The sequence below is a fragment of the Populus nigra genome, chromosome 15 (assembly GCF_951802175.1).
Source record: "Populus nigra chromosome 15, ddPopNigr1.1, whole genome shotgun sequence".
Lineage (NCBI taxonomy): Eukaryota > Viridiplantae > Streptophyta > Magnoliopsida > Malpighiales > Salicaceae > Populus > Populus nigra.
This window is the reverse complement of record NC_084866.1, coordinates 12,522,593-12,534,369: the sequence shown is the minus strand read 5'-3', so window position 1 is coordinate 12,534,369 and position 11,777 is coordinate 12,522,593. Positions and strand designations below refer to the sequence as shown.

Here is an 11,777-nt window from a genome sequence, read left to right as displayed (position 1 = left end):
TAAAAATAAATTAAAATAATTTTCTTAAGATTTTTTAATTTTAATTTTAATACATTAAAATATTTAAAAAATACTAAAATATATATAAAAATCTTAAGTATTTTGAAGATGGAACGTACTTTTGGGTTTGAAACGCGCTCCCTGACAGTCACAAAGTCGTGTCTTCCATTCTTCCTGTCTCTTAAAAATCCCATTTTTCCAAAATCTCGAAGACCTCCACTTGCTGCACAATTTTTCTACGTTACTGACACTTCTCTCCGTTTCTCTCTTTTGCATCACTGTTTTTACAAGGTCAGGCTCTCCCTCCCTCTCTCTTTTATTTCACCCCGAACTTGCTTATAATTTGTCTTTTTAATGTCAAGATCTTAACTTTTACTGAAACAACCAATAAACACCACAACTTTGAGGTTTGATCATTTGTTTTCACGATCTGGTCTCCCAGATCTGACTGAAATCCTTTCAAAATCTAAAGAGATGAACTCTTTTGCTCATTTTAAGATCTGGGTCTTTACCCTTTGTATGGTTTTCCAATCTGGGCATGGGTTTTACCTTCCTGGTAGTTACCCTCACAAACATGGTATTGGTGATACTTTATCAGTGAAAGTGAACTCGATCACTTCTATTGAGACTGAGATACCTTTTAGCTATTATAGTTTGCCTTTTTGTAAGCCTTTAGAGGGTGTTAAAGATAGTGCTGAAAATCTTGGTGAGGTTCTTATGGGAGATAGGATTGAGAATTCACCTTATAAGTTTAAGATGTATACCAATGAGAGTGATATCTTTCAGTGTCGAACCGATCCTCTGTCTGGTGAGAACTTTAAGCTCTTAAAGAAGAGGATTGATGAGATGTATCAGGTTAATTTGATACTTGATAATTTGCCTGCGATAAGGTATGCTAAGAAGGAGTCTTATTTTTTGAGGTGGACGGGGTATCCAGTGGGGATTAAGTTTCAGGATGCTTATTACGTGTTTAATCATTTGAAGTTTACTGTACTTGTTCATAAGTATGAGGAGGCTAATGTTGCACGTGTGATGGGGACTGGAGATGCGGCCCAGGTGATTCCAACTATTGCGAGTGGGGGATCAGAACTTCCTGGGTTTATGGTTGTGGGGTTTGAGGTGGTTCCTTGTAGTGTCATGCATGATGCTAAATCTGTTAAGAATTTGAAACCGTATGAGAAATACCCATCTCCTGTTAAGTGTGATCCCACCACTGTGGCAATGCCGATCAAGGAGAATGAGCCAATTGTTTTCACATATGAGGTTACATTTGAGGAGAGTGATATCAAGTGGCCATCAAGATGGGATGCTTATTTGAAGATGGAAGGGTCTAAGGTCCATTGGTTCTCTATCTTGAATTCTCTGATGGTAATCACCTTCCTTGCTGGTATTGTCCTGGTCATCTTCTTGAGAACTATCAGGCGGGATCTGACCCGTTATGAGGAGCTTGACAAGGAAGCCCAGGCACAAATGAACGAGGAGTTATCTGGGTGGAAGCTTGTTGTGGGCGATGTTTTCCGTGCTCCAACTAATGCTGGGCTATTGTGTGTCATGGTTGGAGATGGGGTACAGCTTCTTGGGATGGCAGTTGTGACAGTAATGTTTGCTGCCCTCGGATTTATGTCTCCAGCTTCCCGTGGAACTTTGATTATAGGCATGATACTTTTCTACATGATCCTTGGTATTTCAGCTGGCTATGTTGCAGTTCGTCTTTGGAGGACAATTGGCTGTGGCGATAAGAAGGGGTGGGTTTCAGTTTCTTGGAAGGTTGCTTGCTTCTTCCCTGGCATTGCCTTTTTTATTTTAACCACTTTGAATTTTCTATTATGGGGTAGCCATAGCACAGGTGCCATTCCGTTCTCTTTGTTCGTTGTTCTAATTTTCATGTGGTTCTGCATCTCGGTTCCTCTTACCCTAGTTGGGGGGTTCTTTGGGGCAAAGGCACCTCATATTGAATACCCTGTTCGAACCAACCAGATTCCTCGGGAAATTCCAGCTCAAAAATATCCATCTTGGCTGTTGGTCTTTGGAGCTGGAACTCTTCCCTTCGGCACACTCTTCATTGAGCTCTTCTTTATCATGTCTAGCATCTGGATGGGACGTGTTTACTATGTTTTCGGGTTTCTCTTGATTGTTTTCATCCTTCTTGTGGTGGTTTGTGCTGAAGTATCTCTTGTCTTAACTTACATGCATCTCTGTGTGGAGGACTGGAAATGGTGGTGGAAATCCTTCTTTGCTTCAGGTTCAGTTGCTATCTACATTTTCCTCTACTCCGTAAACTATCTAATCTTTGAGCTTAAGAGTTTGAGTGGCCCTATCTCGGAAGCACTGTTCCTCGGGTATTCCCTCTTGATGGCTTTGGCAATAATGTTTGCAATGGGCTCTGTTGGGTTCCTTTCATCTTTCTGGTTTGTGCATTACTTGTTCTCTTCAGTGAAGCTGGATTGAAGAACATTCTTGCACTGAAGACATGGCAGTTCGAAAAGCAAATATTGTTATACCGGAGCAGAAATGAATGCAACACTTTACTGTAGTCCATCTGTGTTTTACTTTTCTTCGAGTTTATTTTGCTAGGATGTTTACTATATGTTATAACAAATAATTTGGCTTAGTTTTGCATAATTCTTTATTAGATGGAGATCATGGCATGGTAGCATGTTATAGGTTCATTTTGCACCTGGCATAGTCATGGGATACAATGCAAGTAGTGTTAATCATCTGAATTTTCTCGTCATTAGTTTGCTTGTATGTTATTCCTTGTGCATTTGGCTTTGATCATAAAGTATCCATTTTAACTGATATCAGCATGTCTACATTTACCTTTCTCTAAGGTTCACCCCCACCATTTTCCAGGTACCAAATTGTATTAGACTTTTCCAAGTTCCCTTCAATGTTTTAGATTCAGGACTTATGCACAAAAGTTTGGCATAGATTACCAGCCACACTAGAGATGTTAATGAACGGTAAAAGAATAGCAGTATCTATGGAAAATGTTGGTTCAGAGTCTGAAACTAGTGTGGTGGCAGGCGGGACACCCTGATAATTTTTTATACAAAATAATTATTAGATTTTAAGGTACCAACCGGTTGCATGCCTGACAGGTGTTCAATAAGTGAGGTATTGAAGGTCCTGGGACATTAATATTTGTTGGTGTTTGTAAACCGTGAAGAACCTTCACCAGAATTCATTTTTCTTGTTAGATGAGTGAATTGAAATTGCCAAAGATACATGAAGAGATGCCGGCTGACCAAGGCGCAAGGCTGCTAATTACTTGATTAGTGTTGGTTTCAAGGGGTAGGGTTTGGGTGTGATAAACTTCTATGCTTTTGTTTCCTTTTGGCTCGAAACAGTCTAGACGTTTTTCGGCTCAGCTTTCTCATTCTGCGATGTATTCCCGAGAAGATTCCAGCATAACCAAGGAGTTTTAGAACTAAGGCGGTGAGGATGGTCCTCGTTCTCCTGCATCCAATGTCCACGCTCTGTGGTGAGAAAAGTTACTGGTGTCTTAGTGCGCGCAATGGCTAGCCTCTTTTTTTTTTTTTTCTTCTGCAGTTAGAATTTTCCCTTGATGGTAGAAGGTTAGTTCTTGGGATTAGACCATTATAAGACAGGCTAACCTCTAATGTTGTAAATCAAGGAATGATCAAGTAAGCAAATAAAATGATATCTCAAAATATATTTGCGTGGAACAGCATATCGTGTGAACCGTAGAAAATGATGTCGAACGGTATATTTTGAGTGGAACTCCAAGCAAAACAACAGTCGGTCGAAGAACAAGCTTGGAAAGTTAATTTTTGAAGCTGTAAGCTGAAAGTGAGCAATTTAAGAAGAGCTTGAAGCAGACGTCATGATACTAAAAAATATATTAGTAAAATTAACCGGGACATTTTCAAGTCCTTGGAAATGGTTCGCATGGTAAGCGAGTTGAGTACAAAGGATCACTGTGAAAAATAAAAAATCTCGTCAATTTGATACTGTGCAAATTCCAAAATATCTTCATAATCATAGGTCATCTTTTTTCTTTTTCTTTTCTTTTTTTAATCTTTTGAAGCCCTTTAGAGAAAAAAAGGGAGGCCTCAAAAAATGGAAAGAAAAGAATCTGTGGTGTCCGTTAATCCGTTATTCTACTAGCACCTACCATCATCACCTCCTTGTCCTCCGCAAAAAACCTTTGCTTTCTTTCTCTCTGCAAAGAAGACTGACATACAATGTTACCCTCTTCAGTGTCCTCTTTCCACACTACCAATGCCCCTTCCACCCCTCTCTCTCCCCTCTCCACTTTCTCTTCTCTCTCTGTCTCCTCCTCCTCTTCCTTTTCATCATCTCTCTCTTTCCAACAATCTTCTCTTCAACATAGCCATCTTGTCTCCTTTGGCCCCCGTTCCAAAACCCTTTTCGGGATAAACTCCAAACCCAAGGTTTGTTTGTTCTTATATATATATATATATATATATATATATATATATATATATTAGTGTACTTTCTTTTCCCGGTTTATGACTTAATGTTAAGTACATGGAGTAAGTTCATATGTCTGTTTTCTTTGGGACTTGCAGGGAATATTGAGGGTGAGTTGTTCCACAAGTGGGCCTTTGAAGGTGATGATATCAGGTGCACCAGCATCTGGCAAAGGCACTCAATGTGAACTAATTGTCAAGAAGGTAAACTTTCATCATTCCTGTTGTAATCTTTAATTCTCCTTTTTTATGGTCACTGGTTGGTTGTTTGAAGCACCAACTTTGGAGTTATTTGGATTATGAGGGTTCACATAGCATTGAATTTACAAATTGGCATGTGGAAATAAGTTATTCTCCCTTTGCAATTCGGTGGGTGGGTGGGGGGCGGAATTTGAATTGCACAAAAGAAGTTTTAATTATTTGCAGTGGGATGGATTGAGGGAAAGGAGAGGGTTAGTTTACGATGCCTAATTGTTTCGAATGAAGAATATTGTCATATATTTACATGATATAATCATCTTTGAAAATGAATTGGAGAGAGTTTTCCCCTTTGATTAGAAATTGTGTTTAGCTTGTGGCAGAGTATCTAATCGGCTACTCCTATTCGATCTTGTAGTTGATTTCATTTTATTCTGAGAGTAGTTTGTTTAGGCTTCATTCTCTTCAGTCTATCTTCTCACTCAGCTACTCCTAATCGATTTTGGAGTTGATTTCCTTTCATTGAGAAAGTAGTTTGTTTAGGTCTTATTGATACGAGTCCAAGTGATGATTACATATTCTCATATTCTATTCTTGTTGAGTCTTACAGTTTGGATTGGTGCACATATCAACTGGTGATCTTCTAAGAGCTGAAGTATCTGCGGAGACAGAAATTGGCAATAAAGCAAAAGAGTTTATGAATGCTGGTCGTCTGGTTCCTGATGAAATCGTGACAGCTGTATTATTTCCTTCGTGCACCTTTACTGGCTTCTATATTGTTTTCATTTCCTTTCTCAGGTGCCCAAGGAATGAATTGTCTCATTTTGTAGATGGTGACAGCAAGATTATCATTGGAAGATGCAAAGGAAAAGGGATGGCTTCTAGATGGCTATCCACGGAGTTCTGCCCAAGCAGAAAGTCTTGAAAAACTGAACGTTAGGCCAGATATCTATGTTGTATTGGATGTACGTAAAACAATGATGCTATCTTTGCTTATGATTCTGCCAGACAATGATATTGCTCCACTTCCAATGAGGTTATTAGGAATTTATTCACCACAAAACTTATTGGAGAATACCCCAATATTGGCACAAGAAACAAAATTTTCATACATGGATATCAAAATTTATGTACGTTTTGGTGCTCAAAAAACCAGATAAGAGCTTTTAGGATAATTCCAAAATTGTATCTTGTATGTGAATCTGCTGTAATTAGTTTTTCTACCAGTGAAGGAATATTAAATATATGTCTTTAATTGTTATTGTCTTCAACGTATCACATACTTTGAATGCCAACACTGGTTTTACATATGTGATATGTCTTAACAAAATTTTCTCCTATATAGGGGATGCTTTAAATGTTAAATGCTCAGAGTAAGGGAGAAGGTTCTCTGTGATAATATACCTTGGCATGCATTAGACATTTTTCTAGCTCAAACTTTCCGTGTCTTTTATATTCATGAGATGTATCTTTTAATACTCAGGTTCCTGATGAAATTCTGATCGACAGATGTGTTGGTAGAAGGCTTGACCCAGAGACAGGAAAGATTTACCATGTGAAAAATTTCCCTCCTGAGACCGAAGAAATTAAAGCAAGACTTATAACCCGTCCAGATGACACTGAGGAAAAGGTATGACACTGTCACAGTTGTTCATTGCTCATCATTCCATTGTGATATGTACAATTGCGAGTTGAGAAATACTTCCCTGTTTAATTTTTTGTGCTTCTCTATAGCTGTATACCAAGAGATTTTATCCCTCCTAACTCGAGGAAAAGGATCCTTGTTTCTATAACAAGCACTTTACACAAATTGTGTATCTGTTTGAAAACTTTAACTTCTTTTTTCCATCTATACGCCATGTGTATTTGATGATTTTCAACTTGTCTTTAGGTAAAGGCACGTCTTGATATATACAAGAAAAATGCAGAAGCGATCTTGTCCACCTACTCAAACATTATGGTTAAGGTAATTTCAATTTTTCTTATTGTTATTCTATTTCACTTATTCTGCTAATTTTCTGTCTGTAATTTTTGTTTGTCACTTCATCTTAAAATGCAGATTGATGGAAACCGGTCAAAAGAAGTAGTCTTCAAAGAAATAGATTCTTTGTTATCTCAAGTGCAGAGAGATGAAGTAAAATTGGTAAAATCTGGTATGTGTTTTCAAGTTTTGAAGTGCTTTATGCTAGTTTGCACAAGATTTATATCTTTGACAAGATCAATATTCTCTCCTTTTTCTGGCTATCAAAACTACTCTAGAAGTGAAAACATTCTTTGAAGCATTTTGATAGACTCTTGGTTTTATCTTGTGCTTAACATCAGTTGTTCACTTGTTTTAAATCAACTTAGACTATTTACCAATCCACATGCTGCTTCTATGACTAGATTATTTGAAGTGAATGCTCTTCCTCCATTGTGCGAACCCCAGAACCATTAATTTAGATTTATTTTTTTTGCATTGACAAACTGTTCTTATCAATTTATAAAACAGATTCTGCTACTCATCAACCAATACCCTGATAAGATCTCCTTATGGCCTCTGCCTAGTGTGAAAAATAATAGTTTTCACAAGAGGAACCTTTTTTCCCAAATTAAACCTTGCATTTCTTTTGGAACCTAAATAATACACTTTTTAAGTTGTTGGCCTTTTTATTTTATTTTTTCACAATTGATCTAGAAAGTCTTTTAAATTTGCAGCTATATAAATATGTATATAAGAAGAAAATGAGTTTATCCTATTCCATTACCTTCTCCCTATGACTAGGTCTTTTGCTTAGAGCAAGCTGCAAAGCAGGTTCTTGCTGCTAGTGAAGCTAATAAATTGCTGAAAATAATATTTTTTTCTTCTGTGTATTATTACTTCCACACATGTTGCTTCCTACATGCCGTTTCTGGAGCCATTGAGTTTCCAGCTTTAAAGTTTATTGTTTATTACTCGGTAATTTGAAGTGTAATGAATGTTTTCTTTCCAAGAAACTGAGGTGTCAAGCATGCATGATCAAAGATTCTAAAGAGAATCGTGTGAATTTATGTCATATATCAAGTAACATCAATTGATTGAATTCTCCATCCTTATCGTGTTCTGTTCTTCATGCAGAAAATTCAGTTCCTGAAAGTGGAAGTCGCTCTAGTCAGGCATCAGTTAGCCAGGTATATGGTTAAAGCTATGTTTTCTACAAGTCAACAGTAGCTTTTCTTTACCCAAAATTCGTTTAGATTTTAAGAAAACTCCAAGAAGTAATCCTGTTATACACCCCTTATCTTTCTTTAGCTCTTTACAGGATAAATGGAGAGGAATTCCCACTAGATTAAATAATATCCCTCATTCCAGAGAAATCAGGAATTATTTCTACGATGATGTGCTGCAAGCCACACAGAGAGCTGTAAATGATGGTAGAACAAGACTAAGGGTAAGATGCAAATGTTGTGCATATTTTTTTCTACTTGAAACCCAACAGCCTTGATCTAGCAAGCAACACAATTTCTGTTTACTCAACCATAAATTTTGTTTTCTTGTGTTGTATTTATTGAATTTCACAGTTTATTTAGCATTGAGGTAAGACATTGTTGGCAAACAGCAGAACAAATATCTGTTCTATATCATTACTAAGCTAGATACAAATGCTCCTATGCATTTTTTCTTCAAACTGAAATAATAAAGCGTTTCATATATGGTTAGAGGCAATTTCTTGGCCATTCCTCCCTTTTCTGGTGCAAAGTACCTTTTTAAGAAGAGTAGCTAAACCACAAACTATGTCATTATCTTTGCTCATAGGCTATAAACAAGAACATGTTGTGTTAGCATGATATTAGCATAATGCTTCTTTTATGCATGAGTGCGTGTTCATGGATGATTGTTTTGGAAGGTTTGCTGAATTTTAGTATATTGTTATGTAGTTTTTGGATCTTATGTAGTTTTTGGATCTGGAAACATGTCTATACCGATTGCATATTAACTTTTGTGTGAACCGTGATCTACATTGACAGGTGGACATTAACATTCCAGAGCTGAACCCGGAAATGGTAAGGAAATTCTTCTATGGAGTTACAGTATGTTTGTTCAGACTTGACCATATCTTATGGTCCACAGGATGTTTATCGGATAGGTACCTTAATGGAACTTGTTCGAGTCATTGCTCTTTCATTTTCAGATGATGGAAAGCATGTCAAGGTAATTTAGCTGTCGGGATACAATTCTGTAACTGTTTTTTATTCCTATCCTGTTATTCAGAGTTTTTGAATCAGGTTTGTGTTCAAGGGTCTATGGGGAAAGGTGCACTTGCTGGAATGCCTTTGCAACTGGCCGGTACTCGAAATATTCTGGAGTTCATGGATTGGGGTGATTATGGTGCCAAGGGAACCTTCATCAAGATTGGTTCTATAGGTATGGGATTGAATTAGTAAGTGATTTCGTGCTTCCAGTATATGATACTTTAGTCATGCATTTTTATTGAAAGTTAAGTCTTATGACAAGTAGGTTCACATATCTTTCATTGTATCTTCTATACTCATTATCAGGTGCTGTAATAACTTAGGGAACATTGTTTAATCAAATTTTTCATTGATATTTTTTTCATCATTTCAGGGGAACAGGAGGTCAGCGAAGAAGATGATATGTTCATCTTAGTGGCTCCTCAAAATGCAGTAGGGAACTGTATCATAGATGTAAGTATTTTGGAAATTGCGACATCCTGCTGTCTGAAGAAATTTACTAGGCATACTCTAGCTGCATCTTTTATTTTTAACCTTGAGGTTGAATCTTCAGGATCTAAAAGCCATGACTGTTGCTGCTGGGAGCCGACCAGTTATTCTTATTAATCCAAGGCTCAAGGTTGGGATTGTTAACTAAATTTATCAAAATTTCCTTAGAAAGATTTTTGCTATGTCCATCCTACTTTTCGTGTTTGGAGAACAATTAATGGCTGTGAACAATTCATGGTGAACATAACATGCTTTCAAACATGCAAGAATTACCCATTTCATCCAAAAAACTGCCCTGACAAAGAAAATAGCCGTGTTGATAAAATTAGCAAGGTTTTGGTTTTGCTTCTCTTTTTCCTTTTTCCTTCTAGCTATCGGGGAAGTGAAGAAATAAATGTTTGAATTATTAAAAGCATTTTATTTTGGTGTTTTCAGCATTTTATGCACTCTGTTACTATGCTTAATGTATTACCATTTGCTTGCTTGAAACATATTTGTGTGAATAGTATTTGACAATTCCTTTGGATCCCTTCAAATTCAGGACTTACCTGGTTCAAGTGGTATTATGCAAGTAAGTAGTATGCTACCAGCGAGCTCATGTAATTGAGACATCAGTAGGAGTTATCAGTTCCTAAATCCTAAGTTACTTTCTTTTAGACAATGGGCCGGGACAAGAGACTGGAGTATGCTGCTTCCTTTGAAAGTTGCTATTTCTTCCGCCTTCTCTATTATGCAGGAACTCAGTATCCTATTATGGGAGCTCTTAGGTATGATCACCATGAGATTAATACTTTTTGAGGTAACCAAAGTTTATACCAGATATGATTGTGATTAGGTTTCGTTACATGAGGTTCTAGAGTTTCCACATTCTACTTTCAATTTACTTGTTTTGATATCGATCTAGGTAGTGACTTCATTGAAGGTTTTTCTTTTCTTTTCTTTTTCGTTTTCTTTTTCTTTTTTTGTGGCCAAGTCATAAATTGGATATTTGTAACACTTTGTTCTTTTGAGGAATAATCTTTAATAATTTGATCTTATGAGCCATAAATCAATCGTATATAACCTGCCTGCGTAGACTGGTGTCTTTGTTGTCTGTTGGAAAATATCTGATGTCTGCTAGAACACACTGTATGGAAACTAACAAACAGATTATTGTGTTACTCTGGCAAATTCTTTTCTTCCGGAAGCATTTTTGTGGATGAAACAATGTGAAATAATCTCATCTTATGACTTTTAGGATGTCTTACCCCTATCGTTATGAGTTATACAAGAGAGTGGATCAACCATCAGGGACTGAGAAGTACGTGATCTTGTCAACATTTTCTGAAAAGCCAAGTACTGATGATGTAAACGATGCATTCATGGGGAAACCTAGGTAATGTATGCTTGCACAACTGGTGCAATGTGTGTTAAGGAGGCTGCAAAGTTTTCCATCCGTTTCTTAGTTTTTAATCAAAACTACACAAGTGCTTGTGTTTTGCGCTTACATATGCATATTTGCAAGTGTAAATCTTGCTCTCATGACGAAATCTTATCATTCTGGTTTATGTTTTGCAGAAATGGAGCTAAGAAAGCCTCAGGATTTTGGTAAGAAACATCCATGTTTTCCTAAATTAGCATCGTCACTATCATGTTTTCCATCGAGTGATCAATTTCTTTCTCCTGTAGGGGCTTCTTGAGTAGTGTTTTCTGAGCGGAAAGGACTTTTTCACGTCAATATCTCAGTAAGCACACTATAACAGAGCCACTGTGGTCAATAGAATCAACACCTTTCAATCAGTACCAACTGAGAAAATAAAAATGTGAAATTCTCATTCAAATGTTTGGTTTCAGGAATTTGCGAGAGTAACCGTGAAACCTCGGATATGGTTTGATGAGCTTATACTGAATAGGTTTTTTTTTTTATCATTAGATCATAGCATTATGTAAAGAACTGATGTTTCGTTAACATAACTCAAGAACAGTATATATTGGTTGTCTTAACCTGTTTTTGAAGTTCATTAGGATTTAGAAGTGCCTGTAGTCATGCAATCTGCAATCTTAGCAAGTCGGGAGTGGCATATAAGCCATATAATACTTGTTGAACTAACAGTTCATCTATTTCTTTTGTGATAAAAAGGGCCTTTAGCATCTTAATTCCAAATTAAGAGAATATTTGTTTTTGTTTCAAAATCACTTTTAAAAAAAATTAAAATTTATTTATTTTTATTTTATTTTTTGCTTTAAATTAATATTTTTTTGGTGTTTTCAGATGATTTTAATATGTTGATGTCAAAAATATTTTTTTAAAAATAAAAAAATATTATTTTAATATATTTTTGTGTGAAATATACTTTGAAAAGCAATTATTATTATACTTTCAAACACTCTCTGAGCTTGAACATGAGGGACCATACTTAATTACATGCCCAGTTGAAAGCC

The 11,777-nt window shown here is 36.5% G+C and overlaps 2 protein-coding genes across 3 annotated transcripts; both read left to right on the top strand.

Annotated features, from left to right (window-relative positions):
• Positions 1 to 124: 124 nt before the first annotated feature.
• On the top strand, positions 125 to 2,799 carry LOC133674564 (transmembrane 9 superfamily member 11-like). The gene has a single exon (XM_062095747.1). It carries the CDS (start codon positions 475 to 477, stop codon positions 2,446 to 2,448), a length of 1,974 nt encoding a protein of 657 aa, XP_061951731.1. The 5' UTR covers positions 125 to 474; the 3' UTR covers positions 2,449 to 2,799.
• A 1,307-nt stretch (positions 2,800 to 4,106) lies between these two features.
• On the top strand, positions 4,107 to 11,486 carry LOC133674565 (adenylate kinase 5, chloroplastic). Of its 2 annotated transcripts, XM_062095748.1 has the most exons (20): positions 4,108 to 4,418; positions 4,557 to 4,661; positions 5,266 to 5,394; positions 5,486 to 5,620; positions 6,139 to 6,285; positions 6,547 to 6,621; positions 6,715 to 6,808; positions 7,753 to 7,805; positions 7,937 to 8,065; positions 8,643 to 8,678; positions 8,746 to 8,826; positions 8,901 to 9,039; positions 9,241 to 9,320; positions 9,421 to 9,486; positions 9,898 to 9,927; positions 10,014 to 10,123; positions 10,594 to 10,731; positions 10,914 to 10,943; positions 11,025 to 11,080; positions 11,190 to 11,486. In XM_062095748.1, exons 1-19 carry the CDS (start codon positions 4,209 to 4,211, stop codon positions 11,047 to 11,049), a joined length of 1,812 nt encoding a protein of 603 aa, XP_061951732.1. In that variant the 5' UTR covers positions 4,108 to 4,208; the 3' UTR covers positions 11,050 to 11,080; positions 11,190 to 11,486. The 2 variants fall into 2 exon arrangements, with proteins under 2 accessions (XP_061951733.1, XP_061951732.1); XM_062095749.1 differs by lacking the exons at positions 11,025 to 11,080; positions 11,190 to 11,486 and having other exon boundaries at positions 4,107 to 4,418; positions 10,914 to 10,947.
• Positions 11,487 to 11,777: the final 291 nt, after the last annotated feature.

Bases quoted from the DNA above. Each gene is read 5' to 3' on its own strand.
- LOC133674564 (XM_062095747.1), top strand. From the start codon at position 475: ATGAACTCTTTTGCTCATTTTAAGATCTGGGTCTTTACCCTTTGTATG.
- LOC133674565 (XM_062095748.1), top strand. From the start codon at position 4,209: ATGTTACCCTCTTCAGTGTCCTCTTTCCACACTACCAATGCCCCTTCC. The intron at 5,395-5,485 runs GTATTATTTCCT...CTCATTTTGTAG, and splicing joins CTGATGAAATCGTGACAGCT to ATGGTGACAGCAAGATTATC. The intron at 10,124-10,593 runs GTATGATCACCA...TATGACTTTTAG, and splicing joins CCTATTATGGGAGCTCTTAG to GATGTCTTACCCCTATCGTT.